Raw genomic sequence first — 26,292 nt, 5'->3', positions numbered from 1 at the left:
ATAAATTAAAAAAAAAAAGTTTTTATGGAAAAACTTGAATTTTTAATCTGAAAAGACAAATTTTTAATAAAAAGGATGACATTTAAACAGAGTTGTTAAATTTTCTAGAAAATGGCTGCACTTTTATTCAAAAAAAGATTCAATTTCCCTAAAAACAGATGAATTTTTATTTTAAAAAGAAATTTCAATAAAATAATTTACTTTTCTGGATAAAAATATAAATTAGAACAAAAAATAAGTTTTTACGGAAAAACTTGAATTTTTAATCCAAAAAGACGAATTTTTGATAAAGAAGGATACATTTTTAACAGAATTGCTAAATTCTCTATCAAATAGGTACGTTTTTATTAAAAAAAAAAGATTAAATTTCCCTCAAAACAGATGAATTTTTATTTTAAAAAGAAATGTCAAAAAAATAGTTTACTTTTCTGGATAAAAATATAAATTAAAAAAAAAAAGTTTTTATGGAAAAACTTGAATTTTTAATCTGAAAAGACAAATTTTTAATAAAAAGGATGACATTTAAACAGAGTTGTTAAATTCTCTATCAAATAGGTACGTTTTTATTAAAAAAAAAAAGATTAAATTTCCCTAAAAACAGATGAATTTTTATTTTAAAAAGAAATTTCAATAAAATAGTTTACTTTTCTGGATAAAAATATAAATTAAAAAAAAAAGTTTTTACGGAAAAACTTGAATTTTTAATCTGAAAAGGCAAATTTTTAATAAAAAGGATGACATTTAAACAGAGTTGTTAAATTCTCTAGCAAGTGGCTGCACTTTTATTAACAAAAAGATTAAATGTCTCTTAAAACAGATGAATTTTTATTTGAAACAAAAATTTCAGAAAAAATTTGTATTTTTTAGATAAAAATATGAATTTTTTAACAAAAAATACATTTTTACGGAAAAACTTGAATTTTTTATCCAAAAAGACCAATTTTTTATAAAGAAGGATACATTTTTAACAGAGTTTCTATATTCTCTATCAAATAGTTGTATTTTTATTCAAAAAAGATTAAATTTCCCTCAAAACAGATGAATTTTTATTTTAAAAAGATATTTCAAAAAAATAGTTTACTTTTCTGGATAAAAATATAAATTAAAAAAAAAAAAAAAAAAAAAACAGTTTTTACAGAAAAACTAGAATTTTCAATCTGAAAAGGCAAATTTTTAATACAAAGGACGACATTTAAACAGAGTTGTTAAATTCTCTAGCAAATGGCTGCACTTTTATTAAAAAAAAAAAGATTAAATTTCTCTCAAACAGATGAATTTTTATTTTAAAACGAAATTTCAATAAAACAGTTTACTTTTCTGGATAAAAATATAAATTTAAAAAAAAAAGTTTTTACGGAAAAACTTGAATTTTTAATCTGAAAAGGCAAGTTTGTAATAAAAAGGATGACATTTAAATAGAGTTGTTAAATTCTCTAGCAAGTGGCTGCACTTTTATTAACAAAAAGATTAAATTTCTCTAAAACAGATGAATTTTTATTTGAAACAAAAATTTCAGAAAAAATTTGTATTTTCTAGATAAAAATATGAATTTTTTAACAAAAAATACTTTTTTACGGAAAAACTTGAATTTTTTATCCAAAAAGACCAATTTTTTATAAAGAAGGATACATTTTTAACAGAGTTTCTATATTCTCTATCAAATAGTTGTATTTTTATTCAAAAAAAGATTGAATTTCCCTCAAAACAGATGAATTTTTATTTTAAAAATAAATGTCAAAAAAATAGTTTACTTTTCTGGATAAAAATATAAATTAAAAAAAAAAGTTTTTACGGAAAAACTTGAATTTTTAATCTGAAAAGACCAATTTTTAATAAAAAGGATGACATTTAAACAGAGTTGTTAAATTCTCTAGAAAATGGCTGCACTTTTATTCAAAAAAAGATTAAATTTCCCTAAAAACAGATGAATTTTTATTTTAAAAAGAAATTTCAATAAAATAATTTACTTTTCTGGATAAAAATATAAATTAGAACAAAAAATAAGTTTTTACGGAAAAACTTGAATTTTTAATCCAAAAAGACGAATTTTTGATAAAGAAGGATACATTATTAACAGAATTGCTAAATTCTCTATCAAATAGTTACATTTTTATTAAAAAAAAAAAAGATTAAATTTCCCTAAAAACAGATGAATTTTTATTTTAAAAAGAAATTTCAATAAAATAGTTGACTTTTCTGGATAAAAATATGAATTATTTTAACAAAAAATAAGTTTTCACGGAAAAAATTGAATTTTTAATCCGAAAAGACAAATTTTTAATAAAATTGGAGCCAAACAGGCCTTGAGCTGTTACGTAATTTAAGCACGTTCCCTAAGTTATAGCGAAAAAGTTTTAATGTTTTCAATAATAAAGATTGATTTAATTTTTATTTTAGGTAGGCATCGGTTTCTCATCAGGAATTATGGCTTCTTGTTTAAATATTCCTTTCGATGTGGCGAAAAGTCGCATTCAAGGAGAACAGGGCAGTGTTCAGTACAAAGGAACTTTTAGGACCCTTAGTATTGTTTATAGAAGAGAAGGGTGAGTAAATATTATTAAGAAACAATTCAGAGTGACGATTTCAAATTCCGGATCACTTTCCGGTATTTCCGTCTCAAGTTTTTCAATTTTCCCGATCAACTAAAAGTAAAATATTCATATTTTTCTCTAAACGCAAACATTTATATTTTATATTTAACACAGAAAAAAATTTATTTTCACAAAACAAAAAAAGTTTTCAATAAAATAGCTCATATTTCAACTGAAGTAATATATTTTTGATGAAAAGGATGAATCTTTAACAAAAAAAAAAAAATATTTTTAACAACACAGTTTAACTTTCAACCAAGTAATTTTATTTTCAACCTAAAAGAGGAATTTTTAACTAAAATGATAAATATTTAACTGGAATACTCGTATATTTAACCGAAAATAATCATTTTTAAACAAGAAGTTTAAATTGCAAAGAAAAATATAATTTTCTACAAAAAATTAGATTTTTTGCAAAGTATGTGGATTTTCAATGAAATAGTGGAATTTAGAAATAAAAACAGATAAATTTTTATCCAAATTGTTAAGTTTGGAACAAGAACATATCAATTTTCAACAAAAAAGGGATATTCAAATTTTCGGTTGAAAAAAATAATTTTAATTAAAAAAAATTCAACAAAATAGATCAATTTTCAACCAGAGATGAATTTTTAATTAAAATGGATAAATTTTAAACTAAAAATGATAAATTTTTAGTTAAACAAACAACGTATCAACAACAACAAAAAACATTAAAAATTTAAATTTTCAAAAAAAAAATATGAACCTTCAAGTGGAATAGTTGCGTTAAAAAAAAATGAATGTTGGAATCAAAGTATGAATCTTTTCAACAAAAGACTTTTAGTTGAATTTATAACCGAAAAAGAAATTTTCTAACAAACAGAAAAAAAGAAACTTTCAACAAAATATGGAATTTTAAACTAAACTAATTAAATTTTCAGCTTAATGCATTTCTTTTCAATGAGAAAAACGAGTTTTTAACAAAATACATGAATTTTTATCCAAATGGTGGAGTACTCAACTAAAAAAGATCCATTACAACATTAAAAAAACCCAATTTTAAATAAAATAGTTCAATTTTCAACCACAAAGATTTATTTTAATTAAAATTACGAATTGTTAACACCAAAAAAAGAAATTGTAACATGAGTGTTTAAATTTCAACCAAGTAATTTTATTTTCAACATAAAAGATGAATTTTTCATTAAAATTATAAATATTTAACTGGAATACTTAAATTTTTAACCGAAAATAATCCAAAGAAAAAGATCATTTTTACATAAAAAAAGGTTTTTTACCAAATGTGTGGATTTTCCTCAAAATAGTTGAATTTTCATTTAAAAAAGACAAATTTTCATCAAAATAGTTGAGTTTTGAACAAAAAATCATAAGTTTTCAACACAAAATGGACAATTAAAATTTCAGTTGATGGAATTTTTCACAAACTACACAAATTTTTAAACAATTAGTTTAATTTCTCAACCAAAAATATCAATTTTCAACCAAATAGTTTAGCCATCATCTAAAAAAGATACATTTTCAACCAAAAATAGAATGCTCAAATTTTCTTTTAAAAATCTAGTTTCTTAACAAACAAAAAAAAACGGATTTTTAGGATAATAGTTAAATTTTTCGTTAAAAAATTGATTTTAAACAAAGTAGTTACATTTTTCACTAGAGATGAATTGTTAGTTAAAATTATGATTCTTCAACTGAACAAAAATAATGAATTTTTAACAAAAGAGTTCAACTTTCAACCAAGTAATTTTCTTTCCAACCTAAAACATGAATTTTCAACTAAAGCTATAAATATTTAAATTGAATATTTGAATTTTTAAAGAAAAAGAACAATTTTTAAAGAAGATTAACTTGCAATGAACGAGACAATTTTCTAAAAAAAAAATCGATTTTGAACAAACTATGTGGGTTTTTAGAGAAATACTTGAATTTTTAATTAAAAGACAAATTTTCATCAAAATCGTTGAATTTTGAATAAGAAACGGTCAATTTTCAACTGAAATGATAAATTTTCAAGTGGAATATTTGAATTTTATACCAAAAAGGTGAATTTCCAACCATAAAGATTAATTTTATACAAAAAAAGAATTTTTCACAAGCTACACAAATTTTGAAACACTAGTTTAATTTAGAAATAAAAAATATCAATTTTAAGCCAAATAGTTGAATTTCCATTTTAAAAAAACAGAGCATTTTCAACCAAAAATAGAATGCTTAAATTTTCTGATAAAATATAATTCTTAAGAAAATTCTTAACAAAGCAATTTGATTTTCAACATTTTTCATAAAAAAATCTAATTTTCAATCAAACTGTTAAATTTACAACTTAAAACGATAAATTAAAAAAAATGGAATACTTCAATCTTCAACTAATAAAATGTATTTTCAAAAAAGTAGTTGAAGCTTCAACCATAAAAATTAATTGAAAAAAAAGTATCTTTAAAAAAATACCCGAATTTTCAACCAAATAACTAAATTTTCAATTACAAACGATAAATCTTCAATTAACAATGGAATAATTAAATTTTCAGTCAAAAAATAATTTTTATCAAAAAATGAAACAAATTTTTAACAAAATAGTTAAACTTTCAACCAAGCAGATGAATTTTTAACAAACTAGTTAAACTTTCAACCTACAAGTTGAAGTTTCAAGGAAAAATATTAACTTTTTTACCAATAAGAAGAATTTGCAACAAATACTCGAATTTTCAACGAAATAATGGAATTTTCTGATAGAATAGATTTTTATTAAAAAATGGAAGTTGAATTATTAGTTATCAAAAATGAATTTTCAAAAAAAAAAAAAACTGGCAGTTCAAAAAAATCATTTAAAAAAAATTATTTTTAACAAAATAGTTCAATATTTAACTAACAATATGAATTTTTAACAAAGAAGTTCCACTTTCAACCTAGTATAAACCTAGTATAAATTCATAATATTTCAGAATAATTCAAGTTAAATTGAAAAAAATTTAAATGAATTGAAAACAATTTAAAAATATGAAAAAAAATTAATTGAATTAAAAAATGGATTCATGAATCAAGAGAATGGATTTTCAACTAAAATGATAAAAATTTAGTTTAAATATTTAAATTTTTAACCGAAAAAAATAATTTTGAAACCAGAACATTAACTTGCAAGGAACAAGATAATTTTCCACGCAAAAAAATATTTTTAACAATTTACGTGGGTTTTAATGAAATAGTTGAATTTTGAATAAGAAAAGGTCAATTTTTAACCTAAATGATGAATCTTTAACTGAAATAGTTCAATTTTATACCAAAAAGTTGAAATTTCACCCATAAAGATTAATTTTTTACAAAAGAGGCGAAGTTTTTACAAACTAAATAAATTTTCAAACAACTAGTTTAATTTCTAAACAAAAAATATTATTTTTCAAACGAATAGCTCAAAGGGTAACAAAATAAGGATAAATTCATACAATTTCAGAAAAATTTAATTTAGATTTTTTTAAAGCTCAAATGCATTGAAAACAATTTAAAAATATGAAAAAACTTCATTGAATTAAAAAAATGGATTTTTGAATTAAGAGAATGGATTTTCAACTAAAATGGTAAGAATTTAGTTTAATTATTGGGACTTTTAACAGAAAGGAAGAATTTTTAAACAAGAAGATTAACTTGCAAAGAAAAATATAATTTCCCACAAAAAAAATTTTTTTTAGCAATTATGTTGATTTTAAATGAAATAGTTGAATTTTAAATTAAGACAAATTTTCACCTAAATTTTAAAAATTTTAATAAGAAAAGGTCAATTTTAATCCTAACTGATGAATTTTCAACTGAAATGATGAATCTTTAACTGAAATAGTTGAATTTTATACCAAAAAGGTGAAATTTCGACCATAAAGATTAATTTCCTACAAAAAAGGCGAATTTTTCACCAGCTAAATAAATTTTTAAACAACTAGTTGAATTTCTATATAAAAAATATTAATTTTCACCCAAATAAATAAAATAATAGGGAATAAAGGGTACTTTTTTAGGCTTAAATGGTAACAAAATTAGGATAAATTCATAACACTTCAAAACAATCAAAGTTAAATTTTAAAAAATTCGAATGAATCGATATTTTTAAAATATGCAAAAACTTGAATGAATTCACAATTGAGAAGAATTCAAGTAAATTAAAATAATTCGAAAGAATTCCAAAAAGTTAAAAAAATATAGGGTGAATTCCAAAAAAATTAAATTCCTTCCAATCTTTAAGTCCTACTAATATCTAACCAAAGAAGTGACCAAGGACTAAAAAATTCAAGCCAAATTAAAAAAATTCAAATGATTTGAAAAAATATTTTTTAGTCTAAAAAATTCCATTTGTTACAATAAAATTTGAACATATTTAGCCAAATTTAAGGGAAATGAGAAGACTTTAATGAAGTTTATAAACAACCAAGCCGAATTAAAAAACAATCAAGTGAATTGCAAACAATTCAAAATAACTTAAAAGAATTCAGGATACATTAATAATAATTTAGTACAAGCTTCAAGTAAATTGCAAAAAATATTTGAAAATCTCTTAAAATCATTAAAAAGGCTCACTTCTTGTGAATAAGTTTCTCATTAAAATATTCAAATTAAATTAAAATAAAATAAAATAAAATTCTTTAAAATTATTTTATACCCTTACAAATCTCTTGAAATCTTTTTCTATATCCTAAAAAAGTTCAGCCTCTGAAATCCCTTCAAGCTACGGAAATAAATAAAAACAATCCTGGGAATCGTTTGAAATTTCCTGAAATATTCCAAATCCTTTGAAATTACATTTAATTATTGAAATCAATAAAAGCCCCTTTGTAATCTTTCAAAATAGCTTAAAATATTTCAAAATCCTTGAAATATTTACAAATCCTTTGCAATTTTTTAAAGGTCTTGAAAATGCCAATGAATTTAAAAAAAAATTCTTTAAAATATTTCAAATCCTTTTATCATTTTATCCATTGATTCTCAGGATCAATTAAATAAAAACTTTTTAAAAGTAAAAAAAAATCGTTTGAATCAAGTAAATTTAGAAGAATTTAAGTGAATTAACAAAATTCAAAAGAATTCCAAAGAATTTAAAATCCTAAAATATTTCAGAAGTTTTGAAATCCCTTCAAATAAGATAAATCTCCGGAAATCTTATAAAATCTATCTTCCGAAATTCTAGAAAAATCTTTACATTAAAATATTCCAAACGCTTTGAAATCCCTTCAAATTATTGAAATTACTTAATACTTTCTTGGAAGCATTTAAAATTTCCTAAAATATTTCAAATGAAAAAATCTTCAAAATGCCTTAGAAGTTTTCCAACTACCCTAAAATCTTTAAAAATACCCTGAAATATTAAAAAAAAGTCAAGAAATAGTTATAGATCTGAATTAAATAGTGATTAAGCCATGAGATAATTCATTAAAAGATAGTAAAATTTGTAATAAAAAAGAATTAACTTTCAGTAAAAAAGAGTTGGATTTTCTTATGGGGTTCTACTATTAATTTAGTTCATATTTACGCGAAAAAAACGAGAAAAGGGGGTATTTTCTTAATAAGCCGGTTTTCAATTTTTTTTTTTAATATTTAATGTCCATAAATTAAAACTTTAATATTTGATTAGTCCACCAACAAAAACTTTCAAATTCTTAAATATGTAGTATCAAATCAACATTAATTTTTGAAAAAAACATTAAATTTCAAATCTTAAATATAAAATGATCCTTGATATTCTAAAGGACATGGTTGGCAACCCTGACCACAATTTCAAACACATTTTTTTTTAAGTGTGGACGATATTTGTTGCAAAAGTAAAAACAAAATTGCAAAATTTCCGGATATTTCCTGATAAATTTAAGCAATTTTATCATTGCTAATAAAATGATTGGATTTAAATTATGCTTATACACACAAAAAAAAGATGTAATTTAATAAATTTAGTTTCAGAGCACTCTACAAGGGATTAGTTCCAAAGGTGTTGAGATTGGGTCCAGGAGGAGCAATCATGCTCGTAGTTTATGACTATATGCATGCTTACCTGACAGTTAAATTCAAGAATTAGTATTTTTATCCATTTGTGACAAAGGTTGCAGAATCTCTTTTTAATTTCTTTTTTTTTTTGTATTACGTTACAAAAAACAACAAATACACTGCCTTCTTTATAGAATATTCAAATCTTATTCCTTTTCGCAGTCCAAAGTCAAATTCATAAAAATTTGTATACGATATTGTAAAAAAAAACTAGATATCTAAAACAGATTCGAGCCACTTTTCAAGGTCTATCGATTTTATCGGTGCTGATGTGGATTCACTTTTTGACTCTGCAACAAGAAAAAGAAAGAATTTTTCATTCAGTATTTTTCCAAGTAGGTAGTTTGTATCAACAGAAACAGTTTCTTAAACATTTTGTATGAATATTACCGATAAATATAATTAGGATTTATCTTCTCTACGACTAATATTTTTGTAAATATTTTTATACTACAAATATGGATGTAAAAAGTGGTAATAAAGAAATTCAGAGAGAATATTCCTAACTGGTAAATAATTATCTATTGCTTTCTTCGTCTTCATTTTATTTTACCCAAGAATCAGTGTGCAAAAGGAGCTAAAAAGGGAGAAAAGATGATTTTTTTTATGAAAAAGGTGGTAAATTATACATTAATTTTGAAACACAAAAGAAAAAATCTTCTTATAAAAAATTTCATATTTTTTGATAATGTTAAATGATTTTTTAATGTCGTCTGTACATTAACTATTTTCTTTTTAATTGGACTTGGAATTTTTCGAATTGGAATTTTTTTTAAATCCTGGAAAATAATTTCCCGACAATTTCAGATTTTTCTAAGTATAATTTTTCATAGCAAGGAGCCATTCAAATCAACTCGAAATATGTATACGTTTTGCGAGTTTATTATTATAAATATTTTTTTCTAGAGATTCAATTAATATGTTTAATTTAGAAAGCTTTAAGGTATTTTAATAGAAGATATTTTTTAATATATTAGCACCATCAATTAATTAAATAAAACTAATAATATAATTAATCACTCCTTGAATTTGTCTCTAAAGTCCATGAATTTGAATAATGATTCAAACCAATTTTTACTTTATCTTCTTATACGTAAAATTAAATTGACACCGCTTCAAAATCCTAAATTTCCAAAAAAATTGCATTTTCAACAAAAAATTAATTTTCAATAAAAAATATGACATTTTCTTGCAAAAAAAAAAGATTTCCAACAAAATACATGAATAGTTGAACTTTCAACTAAAGAAGATCAATTTTCAAGAAAATAGTTGAATTTCGAACTAAAAAATATTAGTTTTCCAACCTAAAATGGAATAACTAAATATTCAGTTAGAAAAATTAATTTTCCAAAAAAACTAAAATAAATATTCAACCAGTGATAAATCTTCAATTAAAATAATGAATCATCAACTGGAATAGATGAATTTCTAACAAAAAAGTTTAACATTCAACCAATTAGTTTCATTTTTAACCAAAAAGTTTGAATTTAAACTAAAATAATGAATATTTAATTGGAATACTTAAAATTTCAAACAAAAACATGAATTTTCAAAACAAAAAAATTCATTTTTAAACGAGTAGATCAATTCTCTGATAAAAAAGACGATTTTTCAACCAAATAATTACATTTTTTACAAAAAAGCTCAATTTTTAACTAAACAAGACAATTTTTTAAACAAATAGTTGAATTTGGAACTAAAAAACATCAATTAAAAAAAGGGAATTTAATTTTCAATTTAAAAAATAATTTTCAACTAAACTGTTGAATTATGAATAAAAATAAGGAATCTTTGAATAGAATAAATCAGTTAAAAAAAATTTAACTAAAATTATCAATATGTGACTGCAAGAATTGAATTTCCAACAAAAAATATAAATTTACAAACAAGAAGATTATTTCTTTACCAAAAAAGACGATTTTTCAACAAAATACATAAACCTTTGACGAAATAATTGAGTTTTCAACTAAAAAAACACTTTTTTAAAGCAAATAGTTTAATTTTAAACTGAAATTATAAATATTTAACTGAAATACTAGCATTTTCAACAAAAAATATCAATTTCCAAACAGGATGATTAATTTTTTTAAACAAGCAGATCAATTTTCTACCAAAAAATAAGATGTTTCAATGACATCCATAAATATTTAACAAAATAGTTAAATTTTCATCTAAAAAAGACAATTTTAAACCAAAGTATAAATATTTATCTGGAATACTTGTATTTTCAACAAAGAATATGGTTTTCTAAAGAAGAAGATTGTTTTTTTAACAAGTTGATGAATTCTCTACCAAAAAAGACGATTTTTAAACAAAATGCATGAATTTGTAACACAATATTTAAATTTTCATCTAAAAAAGACAATTTTCAACCAAATAGTTGAATTTTCAACTAAAATTATAAACATTTAACTGAAATACTTGAATTTTCAACAAACAATACGAATTTGTAAACAAAAACATTAATTTTTAAAGAAGCAGATCAATTCTCTACCAAAAAATACGATGTATCAACAAAATAAATGAATTTTTAATAAAATAGTTAAACTTTCATCTAAAAAAGATAATTTTCAACCAAATAGTTAAATTGGGAACTAAAAAAATCAATTTAGGAAAAAAGGGAAGTCAATTTTCAATTTAAAAAATAATTTTCAACTAAACTGTTAAATTATTTACTAAAATTATGAATATTAAACTTAATTAGATGAATTTAAAAAAAAGATTATTTCAAACTAAAGTTATGAGTAGTTAACTGGAATGATTTAATCTTCAACAAAAATATGAATTTCCAAACAAGTAGATTAGTTCACTACAAAAAAGACGTTTTTTCAACAAAATACAGAAATTTTGAACTAAATAGTTGATTTTTCAACGAAAAAAACGAAACAAAACAATGTTTCAACCAAATAGTTGAGTTTTAAACCTAAATTATAAATATTTAACTGATATACTTGAATTTTCAACCAAAAATATGAATTTTTAAACAAGAAGATTAATTTTTAAACAAGCAGATCAATTCTCTACCAAAAAATAAGATGTTTCAACAAAATACATGAATTTTTAACAAAATAGTTATAAAAAGAAAAGTTTTTATAAAGTTTCAAGTTGAGAAAAGTTTCATCTAAAAAAGACCATTTTTAACCAAATAGTTGAATGTTAAATTAAAATTATAAATATTTAACTGAGATATTTCAATTATTAAACAAAAATATGAATTTACAAAGAAGATAAATTTTTTAACAAGTTGATCAATTAATTCTCTACCAAAAAAGACTTTTTAAATAAAATACATGAATTTGTAACAAAATGTTGAATTTTTAACTAAAAAAGACAAATTTTTAACCAAATAGTTAAATTGGGAACTAAAAAAAAAACAAATGAGGAAAAAATGGGATGTTAATTTTTAATTAAAAAAATAATTTTCAACTAAACTATTCAATTATTAACTAAAATGATGAATCTTTCACCGAAATGGAATAATTAAAATTAATTCTCTACCAAAAAAGACGTTTTTCTAAAAAATAAATGAATTTTGAACTAAATAGTTGAATTTTCACCTAAAAAAGACAATGTTTAACCAAATAGTTGAATTTTAAACCTAATTGATGAATATTTAACTGGAATCTTTGAATTTTCAACCAAAAATATGAATTTTCAAAGAAGAAGATTAATTTTCAAACAAGTAGATCAAGTCTCTACCAAAAAAAATGATTTAAAAGAAAAATACATGAATTTTTAACTAAAAAAGACAAGTTTTCAATTAAATAGTTGTATCTTGAACTGAAAAATATCAATTTGCAAGAAAATAAGGAATAGTTTAGTTAAATTTTCAGAAAAAAGCAACTAATTTTCATCCAAACCGTTAAATTTTAAACTAAACTTATGAATCTTCAAGTGCAATAGTTGAATTTCAAACAAAAAATCTTAAATTTCAAAAAATATAATGAATATTCAACTATAATAATTGAATTGAACGAAAAAAATTAATTTTCAAATAAGAAAATTAATATTCAAAGAGATGTATTTTTAACTAAAATGGTGGAATATTTAATTTGAATAGTTAAATTTTCCATTAAGGAAAATAGTTGCGATCGAAAAAAATCTAATTTCTAATGAAATAGTTATATTTTCACAGGAAGTGATGAATTATCAACTAAAATTATGAATCTCTAAACAAGATCATTAATTTCTACCAACAAATACAAATTTTCAACTAAAAAAGATCATTTTTAGTGGAAAATGGAGTGGTTTAATTTTTAGTTTAAAAAATTAATGTTTAACCAAAGAGATTAATTTTTAAACATAATTATGGAATATTCAACTGGCACTTGAATTTTCAGTTTAAAAAATTTTAATTTGAGACAAAAAAACGAATTTTCAATCAAATAGTTGAAAACAGAAATATAAAGCTACTTTTACAAAATAAAGAATCATTGGTTTTCAATTTTATATTTAAACATTAGAGAAAAAATAAGCGCGCCCTCGAAAACTTTCCCCGACTTTAAATAAAATTCCCTGAAGAACTAATTCTGCTCACTAAAGAATTTAAAAAAAAATGGATTTACATCAAAAATATTTTCTTTATAAAAATACACTCATTAGTAATAAAAATGTGTTAAGTATAATTAAAAATTTCTTTCCATGATTTGTCATTTCGGTCTTACTTTATTAATACTTTGAATATTAATAATTAATTAAATTGTTAAATAATTAATGTTAATACTTTAAATGTAAATTTTAAACGTATATTTAAAGAGAAAAGGAGAATTTAGATAAAAAAGGGGAAGCACACGGAAATTGAGGAAATATTCGGATTCTGGTGTACCTTGAATTTTTGCAGTAGAAGCGATTTGCGGAATTGCCATTGGTCTAGTCATCGGTTCTTTTAATGATAAAAGAAAATCTAAATCTTTCTCAAGGCTCTGGATTTCAGAACTTTCTACGAATTTTCTTTCCGATTTTTGTTTCTCTTCCTTTCGAAAATCTGTTCCAATTTCAGTATCCAACTCATCACCAGAATAGTCCAGTTTTTCGGCTTTTGAAAGCTCTTCAACAATCTTTTCATAATTTTCTTTTGCTCTTTCTGCGTCACTTCTCATATAAGTGAGTTGGTCATTCTAAAATCAGGTATTAAAAGACGATATAATTTTCTAGATGAAAATAAAAATCCAAAATTAAAGTATATGCAGACTTTAAAGCCAAAAATTATCTTAAAAAGGGAGAAATAGGGTGATTTTTTACGAAATTTTTTAACAGGTAATTGAAATCTTAACTAAAAATTATCAATTTTCAACCAAAGAATTTTAATTAAAACTAAAAAAGATCAATTATAAGCAAAAAATTAAATACTTAAATTTTTAGTTAAAATAAAACAAAATTTTTAAAAAACTTCAACAAAATAGTTCGTTTTTCAAACAAAAAAGATAAATTCTCTACAAAACGGTTCAACTTTCAAATAAAAAATATGAGCTTTAAACCCCAAGAACAGGAATTTTCAACAAACTATTTGAATTTTCATACAAAATTTTTTTTTTTTGCGAAACAACCAAAAACTAAAAAGTTTTATCAAAAAAGTTAATTTTCAAACAAATGGTTGAACTGTCAACCAAAATAATTAAATGTTTAACCAAACAAAAAAGAGTTTTCCATAAATTTAAGGTTTTAACCAGAAAATATTAATTTTAAACAAAAAGATAATTTAAAACCAAATCGTAAAATTTTCCATAAAAGTAGTTTAATTTTTAACCCAAAAAAATATATCCTCAATAAACACAGAGAGAAACTACAAAACAGCTGAATTTTCAACCACAAATCATATTTTTTTATGCAAATTGTTGAATTAAAAAAAAAAATCGTAAAATTTGTAAACAAATAATAATAATTTTTAACAAAAAGAAAGATAGATTTATATATATATATATATGTAGATTTTTGAACACTAAAAAGATGAATTTTCACTCTAAAAAAATTAAACTTGAACCAAACAGTTGAATTTTCAACCAAACAGTTCAATTTCTAACTGACATAGTTTAATTTTCCTTCCAAAAATGAATTCACAACAAAGTAGTTGAATGTTTAAACCAGAAGAAAGAATTTTCTAGAAAATAATTAAATGCTTAAGCAAGAAACATGAATTTTTTTATAAAACAACTAAATTTTTAACAAAAAAGTTAATTTTCAATGAAAGAATTGAAATTTCAACCCAAAAATATGAATTTTTAACCAAAACATTAATTCTCAGGGAAATAATTGAATTTTACAACTGAAAATATAAAATTTCAACGAAATAGTTGAATTTTCAACCAAAATATTTCAATTATAAACCCAAAGACGATTTTTTTGTAAATTGGTTGAATTTCCTAAATAAGAACTAAATTTGCAACAAAAAGTTAATTTCCAACGAAATAATTGAAATTTAAACCCCAAAATAACAATTTTTAACAAAAAAGTTAATTTTCAGCGAAAAAGTTGAATTTTCTACCCGAAAATATGATTTAAAAAAAAAGGTATTTTTTAAATAAATAGTTTGAATTCCTACAAAAAAATTGAATTTTCAATAAAAAATGACGAATTTTTTACAAAACAGTTAAATTTTCAACTAAAGCTAACTATATATATATATATATATATATATATTTGATTGTTAATTGATGTTAATACATTTTATTTTCAACCAAGAAAGTTGAGCTACACCAAGAAAGATTAATTTTCAATTGAAAAGGACGCATACTAAACAAAACAGTTGAATTTTCTATAAAAATGATAACTTTTGAACCAAATAATTAAACTTTCAACCAAATTGTTAAATTTTGAAGCCCAGAAGATGAATTTTCTACAAATATATAAAGTTTTAACCTAAAAATGTGAATTTTTAATAAAAAAATTAATTTTCAAACAAATAGTTAAATTTTGAACCAACATAGCTCAATTATCAAACCAAAGACGAATTTTCAACAAAAAAATAAATTTTTTAACCCCAAAAAGCGAATTATCGACAAAATAGTTGAATATTTAAACCACAAAAATGAATTTCCTAAAGAACAACTACATTGAATATGAATTTACATATGAATAACATATGAATTTTCATCAAAAAAGTTAATTTGTAACAAAATAATTGAAATGCCAACACAAAAATATGAATTTTTAACAAAAAAGTTCATTTTCAGCGACAAAGTTGAATTTTCTACCCGAAAATATGATTTTTCAAAAAAAGCGTAATTTTTAAATAAATTGTTTAAATTGATACAAAAATAATTAAATTTTCAATAAAAAATGACGAATTTTTTTACAAAACAGTTACATTTTCAACAAAATTGTTAATTTTCAACCAAGAAAGTTGAGTTATACCAAGAAAGATTAATTTTCAATTGAAAAGGACGAATGCTAAACAACCGTTGAATTTTCTGTTAGAATGATTATTTTTGAGCAAAATAATTAAACTTTTAACCAAATTTTTAGGCCAAGAAGATGACTTTTCTAAAAAAAAATATCAAGTTTCAACCCAAAAATATGAATTTTTAATTTAAAAAAAAGCTTAAGCATTAACCCAGAAAAAATAAGTTTTCTATAAAATGACTAAATTTCCAAAAAAGTTAATTTTTAACGAAATAATGAAAATTTCAACCAAAAAAAAAAGAAGTTTCAATAAAAAAGTGAATTTTCAACTAAATAGCAGCATTTAATACAAAAAATATGAATTTTAAAAAAAACAGGTCATGTTCAAATAAACGGTTTAAATTTCTGAAAAAATAATTTAATTTTTAATCCAAAATGAAGAATTTTCTACAAAACTGTTAAATTTTAAACCAAAATTGTTTGTTTTCAACCGAGAAAGATGAGCTTTACTAAAAAAGATTAACTTTCAATTCAAAAGGACGAATGTTAAACAATACAGTTGAATTTTCTATAAGAATCATAACTTTTTAAACTAAATAATTACATTTTCAATCGAGTTGCTAAATTTTTAAGCGTAGATAACGAATTTTTTTACAAAAACAGTTAGATTTTTAACCGAAAAAGATGAATGTTTAATAAAAAAAGTTTATTTTCAACTAAATAGATGAATTTTCAACCGAAATAGTTAAAATTTCCAGCCTAACGGCGAATTCACAAAAACAGTTTAATTTTTAAGCAAGAAAAATTCTTTTTTTTTTAGCAAAACAATAAAATGTTCAATAAAATTCTACTCTTTTCAATAGAAAACAATCAACCTTTACCTCAAAATAGTTGGATTTTCTTATTTAATTCTATTAATTTAGTTGGAATTTGAGTGGAGAAACAAGGAAAAGAGGAAGAAGCTTTTTTAAAACAGGAGGAAAAAAGAGGAACTATTTAAAAAAGGAGAAAAGAAAAAAGAGAGTGAATTCTATAAATATTACGTACACTAAAATATGTATCCTCGACTTCTACGCATTCGTTGAAAGGAATGCAACTAACTGCAGCATTTAAAAGCCTCAAGTCAAGCGAAAAAAGTTGGGAAGACTCAGAAATATTGAAATTCCAATCTTTTTCGCTTTTGAAGGTAAAATGTCCCCCTTCGGAAACTGGAGTGTTGAGAAGACTCTCAAAATCTTGTCCACTTTCCTCAACATCAGATATATTGTCGTCAGAAAGCCGATTTCTGAGAGGTTGAGGTTTTATTCTTTCAGGCTCAGAAAAAAATTCGGATTCAGGTTCCGTTTGACGTCTCGATTTAAATTTTGCTTTACGGAGATTAACTCTCACGTCCTTCGCGGAATGGCGATCCTTAACGGCATGGGCGTGAGGCTTTCGATTCTGTTTATTCTTGTGGGAGTGGCTTGAAATTAAAGAAAATCAGTCGAAAATATGTATACAATTTCTTTATAAAAAATCAGGATTCTGCCTTGTACAAATGAAGCTAGAAGCTTTAAAAATATCTCTGTGTTTTTTAATAATCTGAACTCTAAAAAACTAGAAAAAGAACAACTTTTTTACAACATAATTGAATTTGTAACAAAAAAAAATCAATTTTTAAGAAAAAAATAGTTGAATTACTAAAGAAATAGCTGAATTTTCCACCCAAAAATATTCCTTTTCAACAAACAAAGTTCATTTTTAACAAAATAGTTGAATTTTTTGACCAAACAACATCGATTTTCAACAAAAAAGGTAATTTTCAAACAAATATTTAAAGTTGATGAAAAATAGGTGAATTTTCAGCCCAAAAATATGAGTTATAAAAAAAGAAGATGAATCTATGAAACAGAGATGTTCAAAAGTTTTGAAATGATTCAAAAATAATTAAAACTTGTAAAGCTTTTTTCTAAATTTTGTAAAGTTTCACCAAAATGAAAGATTTTTTTTCAGGTTCGTAGGAAAAATTAAAATAATTGTATATTTCGAAAAATTAATTTGAAGAGATTTTTGAAAAAGATTTTAGAAGATTTCAAAAATGGTCAAAGAAGAAGATGGAAGATTTTAAGGCCATTTTTAACATTTTGCAGAATAAATAGAAAAATCAGAAAATGTTTGAATAATTTTTAAAAATTAGAAGGCTTAGAAGGTCTGATGAAATAAAAAAAGAATTTTCCTTATATTCGTGTGAAAATTTTAAATAATTTTTTATTTTGAAAAATGAACTATAAGAGAAAATTGAAAAAAGTTTTTAAACATAACAAACGATTTTCTAAAATTTCTAAAAATAGTTTAGAAGATTTTAAATCAAAATGTTTCAATTCGGTAAGATTGTAAAATAAGAATGACAAAAATCGGGTAAATTCAAGAAATATTTAGAACTGAAAATAATTTCGAAAGTTTTCAGGAGATTAAACTACTTTTTTTTTTATTTGGAATGATATTTGAAAACCTTAAAAAAATCGTGTCAGTTAAAAATATTTTCAGGAATTTAAGATGTTTTAAACAGATTACAAATATTCGAAAACTCGGAAAATTTTTAGAAAATTTATCAAATATTTCATGATTCCTTCCTAACTTCTAAAAGTTCTAAACATCTTTTAAAAATACTGGAATTTTTCATTATATTTTGTAAAATCCTATAAAATAAAAAAAGCTCTTTAAAATTTCCTAGATTCTTTTCAAACACCCCTGAAATATTTAAAATCTTCTAAATTTTCTCAAGAATCTTATGAAAATTAAATTTCCATAAATTTAAAAACAAGATGATAATAATTATTTTCTTGTTCTCAATTTTCAGAATTTTATTTCTCCATGGATTTAGTTTAAGCATTTCGAAAAATAATTTTCCATTAATTTAAGTGCTTCCAAAGATGAAAAAATATTCGTTAATGGTCTTTCTTTAAGAGTGACATACAAATGTTAAAATATTTTAGCTACGTTACAAAGTCTAACTGATGAAAAAATATCACATTCAAGGGTTGGTTATTTCATTGTAATAGAAAAAAATATTTAATCATTTATCATATTCCTTGCTTGTGATATATAGATATAATAATTATATTTATTATATAGTAGCATTATGTTGTAAAGCGGCAATATAAAAAAATTAGCTCTTCATCACTATATTTAAAAGTGTTTGCATATTCGGAACTAATACAAAATAACGAAAAAAGAATAACTAAAGCATAAATTAGCAACAAAAAAATTGCCGAATTATAAAATAAACGAATTATTAAATTTTCATAAATATTTCTATTGCTGTAATTTAAGTTCGACGAAATTTAAAAACTCCGAAAATAATTAATAAATGATCAATTAATGATTAATTAAATATTAATTAAATTGCTTGCCTTATTTATAATTCTATTAATAGCTCATAAATTAATAATCATTTAACTATCTTCAGCAATTCCGAATTTCCAGAATTGAAATATTTATGGGAATTTAATAATTCGTTTATTTTCAAAGTCGGTCTTGAAGTCGGTGAATTTTAGTTTCGGTAATTTTAAATTTGGGATTTTATTTTTTGTTAATTATTAATCTTGTCCTTATTTGAAATTTGGAAAATTGTGTAAATCGATAATAACATATATTTTCGGCATTTTCTTCCATTTATTTGTGTATTCGTTATTTACTTTTTTATTATTCTTTATAATTTGTGAACATCCATGCAGTTTAGTTTGTTGTACATTTTTTGCATTGGACAATACAGTGGAAGCAACCCCCCAGTACAAAACGGTTGTACTTTCAACGGAAAAATATGAAATTTCACCCAAAAATAAGGAAGAAATTTTTACAAAATAATTATATTTGCAACCAAAAAGTATGAATTTTTAACAAATAAGTCAATTTTTAAACAAATAATTGAATTCCTAAAGAAATAGCACAATTTTCAACAAAAAAAGGCCCAAAAAGGCGACTTCTAAAAAAACCAGAGGAATCTAGAAAACAGTTAAATTAAAAAAAATGTTTACACAAAATGTAATAATTTTTATTAAAAAATATGGATTTTTAATCCAAAAGGAAGAAAAATTATTTAATAATTTGAACTCTAAAATGAAAAACATTTCAAGATAATTTTACGTTTGAAACGTTTAGATTGGTAGAATTAGATTTAGTAGAAAATGATAGAATTCTCGACAAAAAAGGGGTATTTTCAACCCGAAAGTATTAAATATCAACCCCAAAAAAAAGGAACTTTCCAGAAAATTGTTAAATATTCAATAAACAAAAATTTTTTACAAAAGTAATTGAAGTTGCAAACTTATTTTTAACGATAAAGTAAAGTTTGAAACAAATAGTTGAATTACTAAAGAAATAGCTGAATTTTTAACAAAAAAAAGGCATTTTCTACAAAAAAGTTGGATTTTGTAGGTAAACTGAATTTTGTCAGGGTATGAAAAAAAGTTCTTAAAATTCATGGGAACTTAAAAAAATTTTAAAAAGCGTTTGAAATTTTCAATTTTTTGCCACATTACATAATTTTAGAAAAAATTGGAGAAGTTTGAGAGATATTCAAAAATTTTAAACCATTCAAAAATAATTAAAACTTGTAAAGTTTTTTTTTCTAAATTTTGCAAAGTTTCACGAAGATGAAAAATTTTTTTTTCAGGTTCCTAGGAAAAATCAAAATAATTTTTTATTTCGAAAAATTAATTTGAAGAGATTGTTTAAAAAGATTTTAGAAGATTTCAAAAATGGTCAAAGAAGAGGCTGAAAGATTATGAATCCAAAAGGAAGAAATATTATTTAATGATTTGAACTTTTTAGATTAAGGATAAAATATTTATGTTATACAAATTCTGAATAAAAAATGTAAAAGTTAATATTTCAAACAAAAAAATATGTAAATATAAACAAACTTGAATTCAACGAAAAAAGACGAATTTTTCAAAAAGCGATTGAACTTTCAACTCGAAAATATGAAATTTTAATAAAAAAAAGGAATTAAAAAAAATAAAGCTGAATTTTAAACGAAAAAAATTTTTTTTTCTACAAAATATTAAATTTTGCAATAAAAAAATATGAACTTTTAACAAAAAAGTTAATTTTGAAACCAAATATTTAAATTTCTAGCCGTAATAGCCAAATTTTCCACCCAAAAAACCCGCACTTTCTACAAAACAAAAATGAATTTTGAACAAAAAAAAGTTAAATTTCAAGCAAATAGTTAAATTTTCGACAAAAATAGGCGAATTTTAAAACCAAAAAGATTAATTCTCATAAAAGAAACACCATTTAACAAAATTTCTGAATTTTCCACAAAACAAGAAAATTGCCAAACAAATTATAATAACTTTTAACCGAAACAAGAGATTTCTAAACACGAAAAAATAAATTTTCAACAAAAAAAGATCATTTCCAAACAAACAGTTAAATTTGTATGCAAAAATAGTTGCATAGTTGAATTTAGCTTTAAATAAAAATGTTTGTATTTAATTTATAATTTAATTAGTTGCACTTAATTTAAATAGTTGGATTTTGACACGAACAAGATGAATTCTCAATAAAACCGGAGGAAACTACGGAACAGATAAATTTTCAAAGAAATAATAAAATTTTCAAACAAAATATAATAATTCTCAATCAAAAATATAATAGGCTATATATAATATAATACAAACACGCAAATATACATTTTCAACAAAAAAGTTAACTTTAAACGCTTCCAACCAAGGAAGATAACTTTTCTATATACTTTTTCTACAAAAAAGGAATTAGGTTATGTTTATATTATGATTTTTAGCATTTGTAGAGCCGATATATCTTAACTGAATACAACACTTTTTAAATTAAATGCAGGAAGAAAATTCGTTGGAAAATGAAAGAAGCATATCTTAAGTTTTGGGTTTTGGTAAAATACAATAGTTTTATATATTATATATATACGATATATATTACGCAAAAAGAAAAATAACATAACCTAAAAACAACTTACCTTTGCTCCTTATCTCCCATATTTCACTGAAAATATTGTTCATAAACACTAATTACTAACACACAACATCCAGAATTTTAAATACATGAATTCTTATCGTCAAAGAGGTAAAATAAAAACTCAAAATTGTGAGCAAAGCGAAATAATAAGTGACGCGGTTAGGGTTGCAAAATTTCATGACACAGACACACTGGTTCAGCTCAGCCCCATGCATCGCCCCCACTTTTCTGTTTTCTTACGATTCGGAGGGGAATTGTCGGTCAAACTAATCTAACAGATGGTGCCACCAACAGTAAGTCTGTCATTCATTGAATTGCATTAAGAAATAGCAAAAATAATTAAAAACTTGATGCTGTTTGCAAATAAACAAAAATATATATATGGAAAAATAAGAGTAACTATTACTAATTATTTAAAAAAAGAAAAAGTCATAAAAATATGTAGTTTAATATGAATAAAATTTAATTTTAAGATACATTTTGAAAGCAGTTCGAACTTCATATTTCTACGATTTATTTTGCTGATATTATTGATTTTATTATTTGTTCTAGTTAAAGAAAGTAATTTATTGTTAAAATTATTAACGTAGCTAATGAAAAATTTATTTAAAACATATATATGATCAGAAGAATGAATAAAAAATATATCACTTATATCCAATATAAATATAATAATAATTAAAATATGTAAGACTATAATTTGAGTTGCAAAGTAAAGAATCTTTGTACCTTTAGAATATTAACAATTTCAAGTTTTGAAGGTAATATTTTTAAACAGTAATATTAATTTGAATTAAAATGTTTTGAGGAAATAATTTGGTAAAAAGTCATTGACAAGACTGATAAATGAGAAAATGGATATCATAGTATTCAATATAATGTATGTATTTAATTAAATTGAACCGAACGTCATATATACATTTATGCAGTTCAATAATTTATTTATTGCTTAATCTTGAAAGCTTTTTTCTCGCTGCATACAACCCCTAATAATTTTATTTAAAAATTTTAATTTAAAGGAGATTTTGAATTAAATTGTTAATTATATTATTGCAAACCGCATTTCTAAAATAAACAAACTATAAGCTATTAAACTCTATAAACAAACGTACTGTACTCATGACGCACAATTGGAGGAAATGCACTTTTGTCAGTCAAAAATGTTCAGATTAAAGATTATTAAATTCTATAGATTTTGACTTTACAAACTCTTGTCTCCTCTATTTTTTATTAATAATTTTTCCACTCAAAGCATGGAAAAAGTAAAATTTTTTATATAACAATTTTTTACGCTTTAATAACTGATCAGGAAAACTTTATATTGTCTTAAATAAATGTGTAGGAACTCATAGAATACAAATAATGAGCTTATTAATCCATTTATTTGTTATGAACCAAATTTATGAACAAATGGACCAATAATCTTATTATCGGTAAAAAAAAATGTTTTGCTAAAAATGCTTCACATTAATGTAGGAATGACATTTAATAACAAAAATACTTTAAAAGTTTATAATAACCACTGTGATAAACAATTTTTGTGGTAAAATATTAGAATTTTAGATTTTTCAAATTATAATTTTCTTCAATGGCCAGAACGACTTCAGGTAATCCTTAAAACAATAAATATTTCATAATATTTGATAAAATATAACAATTTAAATTCTTGTAAACAAATTAGAGAAAGAAGTTCAAAATTTTGGTCCTTTCGCATAGAAATTTTTTTCTGCACTGAAAATGTTTTAAACTGTTGGATGAATGACTGCTAGTCACAAAAATATTTGAGATGTTAACAATAAACATTGTTATAAATAATTTTTGTGACAAAATATTCAAAGGTAAGGTTTTATCAAAAATTTTATTTTCTTTAGTTGCTACAATGGCTCCGGATATTCCTAAAAAAATATATCTTTGATAAAATTTAGTAGAATATAACAACTTACATGTTTAAAAACAATTTACTTAAATAATTTCTAAATGTTGGCAGTTTCACTTGGAAAAAGTCGGGTTTTCAAACTTAATAGATTGAAAATGAATCATAACACTGTATGCTAAGATTCACTCAATACAAAATCTTTTGACAATAACCCACCGACTTGGCCATCAAAGAAAATTTAAATTTGATAAGACCTTAAGTTTAAATATTTTGTCACAAGAATTGTTAATAACAGTGGTTATTGTTAACTTTTCTAATATGTTGGTGATTAGCAGTCATTCGTCCAATAACTTAAAACATTTCCAGTGCAAACAAAAAATTTCCATGCCAAAGGGCCAAAATTTCCAATCTGTTTGTCTAATTTGTTTACAAAATTTTAAATTGTTATATTTTATCTAATATTATTAAATCTTTATTATTTTAAGGAATACCTGAAGTCTTTCTGGCCATTTAAGGAAATTATAATTTCAAAAATCTCAAATTCTAATATTTTGCCAAAATAATTGTTTATCACAGTGTTTATTATAAACTCTTAAATTATTTTTGTTATTAAATGTCATTCGTAAAATCATGTGAAGCATGTTGAGCAAAAAAAAAAATTTTTTTACCGATAATTAGATGATTTGTATATATGATGCTCGGTTCAATTTAAATAAATATATACATTATATTAAATAATATTAAATTCATTTTCTCATTTATCAGACTTGTCATTGACTTCTTCTAATCAGGTATAAGTTTTAAATAATTTTCTCATTGAGGAATTGAAGATTGTCGATTTTTTCATTAGATCCGTTAATAATTTTAACAATAAATAATTTTTTTAACTAGAACAAATAATCAAATCAATAATATCAGTAAAATAAATCATAGAAATATGAAGTTCGAATTGCTTTCAAAATGTATTTTAAAATTAAATTTTATTCATAATAAACTACATATTTTTATGACTTTTTCTACATTTAAATAATTAGTAATAGTTACTCTTATTTTTTCATATATATATTTTGTTTATTTGCAAACAGCATCAAGTTTTTAATTATTTTTGTTTTTTCTTAATGCAATTCCATGAAAGACAGACCCACTTTTTGTGGCGCCATCTGTTGGATTAGTTTGACCGACATTTCCCCTCGGGATCGTAAGAACACTACTACTGCATACACATAAACGTTCGTGGCAGGGGGCTGCTCTGTTCAATCATCGACATATAGAAATGGACCGGTAATGCTGTGGGGTGAACGGTAATGGGATCTAGAGAGAGAAAAACATATAAGACGTTGACCTATCTCTTTCTAGATAAAGCTGATTGGTCGAGAATATTTTCGTTGGATGAAGTTTGGAGCAGCACAGGACCGTGCTTTGTGTCGCGAGTGCCCCAATAATGTGACATCGCACTTGTCAGAATTGATTTATTTATAATTTATTGTAAATAAATATAAAAAATAGTGACAGCCTGTGTAGTTTGTGGGCGTTGTCAAGACGTTTATATGGGGATATGTTTTCATACGTAAGTAAAGTTATTGAATATAGTAAAATAAAAAGTGTTACAACAAAAAAAAAACCTCAAAATATGAAGTTTTGTACCTATGCAATACAAATGATTATTTTTTATGTAATAGAAATATTGTTCAAATTTTTAACAGTTTTTACATTATTTTTGAACTCACAAAACGATTATTATTGTAGAATTTTAAATCCAATTTCAAGAAGAATTCAAGGTTAAAAAGTTTTAAAAATAATCTATCCGAAACAGGTTATTTCACATGAATGTTCATTAAAATTTAATTTATTATAACTACGCAATACCCGGGGCCACCAAATCACTTGACAGAGTCCTGAAATAGATAAGGGCAGGTCTCATCTCATATTTTTTTTCTTTCTCTAGAGCCCATTTCAGTTCTCCCCAAAGCGTTACCGGTCCATTTCTATATGTTGATGGGTTCAATGCATGGTCCAAGTGTCCAACAAACCATGGTCCCGCCAATTCGATGCTCAAATCAAATACGTTCGGCTTGGAGTGACTGTAGTGAACCGACGTCCCCCAACATACCAAAGATATTATAAACGTGGATGCGGTACGCGGTGTCAGAGTGGGCGGAACTATATATATATAGGACATCACATTTTCTGCCCTATCGAGGTGCTGCCCTCACCTTACTACGAAGCCGAATTCAAGTTTTCTCATTCTTCGTAAAATATGACGGTAAAGCAGTAGAAATATTTTTTTAGGTTAGAAAAGTTTGACATGCATCACTCAATTTTTTCATATCTGAAGCTTGAGCCAGGTTTTCTGGACATAGTCTTTTTAAAAAATTGTAAAAAAAATTTTCTCGCAAAATGTAATTGCTTAAGGGCATGTGACACAGCTAAATACCTATATTGCCGATCACAGTTTTTCAGTTCACTGAATGTTCTTTTGAACTTAAGAACTTTTTTTGTAAATAAAAT

General features: G+C 23.2%; 3 protein-coding genes across 8 annotated transcripts in view; 1 reads left to right on the top strand and 2 right to left on the bottom strand.

Annotated features, from left to right (window-relative positions):
- Window positions 1-8,712, bottom strand: part of LOC117168388 (ectonucleoside triphosphate diphosphohydrolase 5) — a 48,548-nt gene extending 39,836 nt beyond the window's left edge. The window contains exon 1 of the mRNA XM_033354006.1: window positions 8,599-8,712. The gene's annotated coding sequence lies outside the window, so the exon portion shown is untranslated. The remainder of the gene's footprint in view (window positions 1-8,598) is intronic.
- Window positions 1-9,080, top strand: part of LOC117168389 (mitochondrial 2-oxodicarboxylate carrier) — a 69,147-nt gene extending 60,067 nt beyond the window's left edge. For 5 of the 6 annotated variants that reach the window (XM_033354008.1, XM_033354009.1, XM_033354013.1 and 2 more), the window contains exons 6-7: window positions 2,398-2,543; window positions 8,502-8,622. In XM_033354008.1, the coding sequence (XP_033209899.1) occupies window positions 2,398-2,543; window positions 8,502-8,622 (267 nt within the window). Of the gene's footprint in view, window positions 1-2,397; window positions 2,544-8,501 lie in introns of all 6 variants that reach the window. The other variant, XM_033354007.1, reaches the window with a different exon arrangement.
- Window positions 8,466-22,110, bottom strand: LOC117168390. Its single transcript, XM_033354014.1, has 4 exons — window positions 21,910-22,110; window positions 16,977-17,391; window positions 13,417-13,708; window positions 8,466-8,881 (listed from the first exon to the last, which is right to left on the bottom strand). Exons 1-4 carry the CDS (start codon window positions 21,927-21,929, stop codon window positions 8,802-8,804), a joined length of 807 nt encoding a protein of 268 aa, XP_033209905.1. The 5' UTR covers window positions 21,930-22,110; the 3' UTR covers window positions 8,466-8,801.
- Between the last annotated feature and the right edge of the window lie 4,182 nt (window positions 22,111-26,292).

This window comes from Belonocnema kinseyi, chromosome 2 (assembly GCF_010883055.1).
Source record: "Belonocnema kinseyi isolate 2016_QV_RU_SX_M_011 chromosome 2, B_treatae_v1, whole genome shotgun sequence".
Lineage (NCBI taxonomy): Eukaryota > Metazoa > Arthropoda > Insecta > Hymenoptera > Cynipidae > Belonocnema > Belonocnema kinseyi.
This window is presented reverse-complemented; position numbering and strand designations above follow the sequence as displayed.

What these genes read in the sequence shown, in the direction of transcription:
- LOC117168390 (XM_033354014.1), bottom strand. Translation starts at nt 21,929, where the DNA reads ATGGGAGATAAGGAGCAAAG. An exon ending in ATGGGAGATAAGGAGCAAAG is followed by an intron (nt 17,392 to 21,909) that starts GTAAGTTGTTTT and finishes TTTAATTTCAAG; the next exon opens with CCACTCCCACAAGAATAAAC. An exon ending in TCGAGGATACATATTTTAGT is followed by an intron (nt 13,709 to 16,976) that starts GTACGTAATATT and finishes ACCTGATTTTAG; the next exon opens with AATGACCAACTCACTTATAT.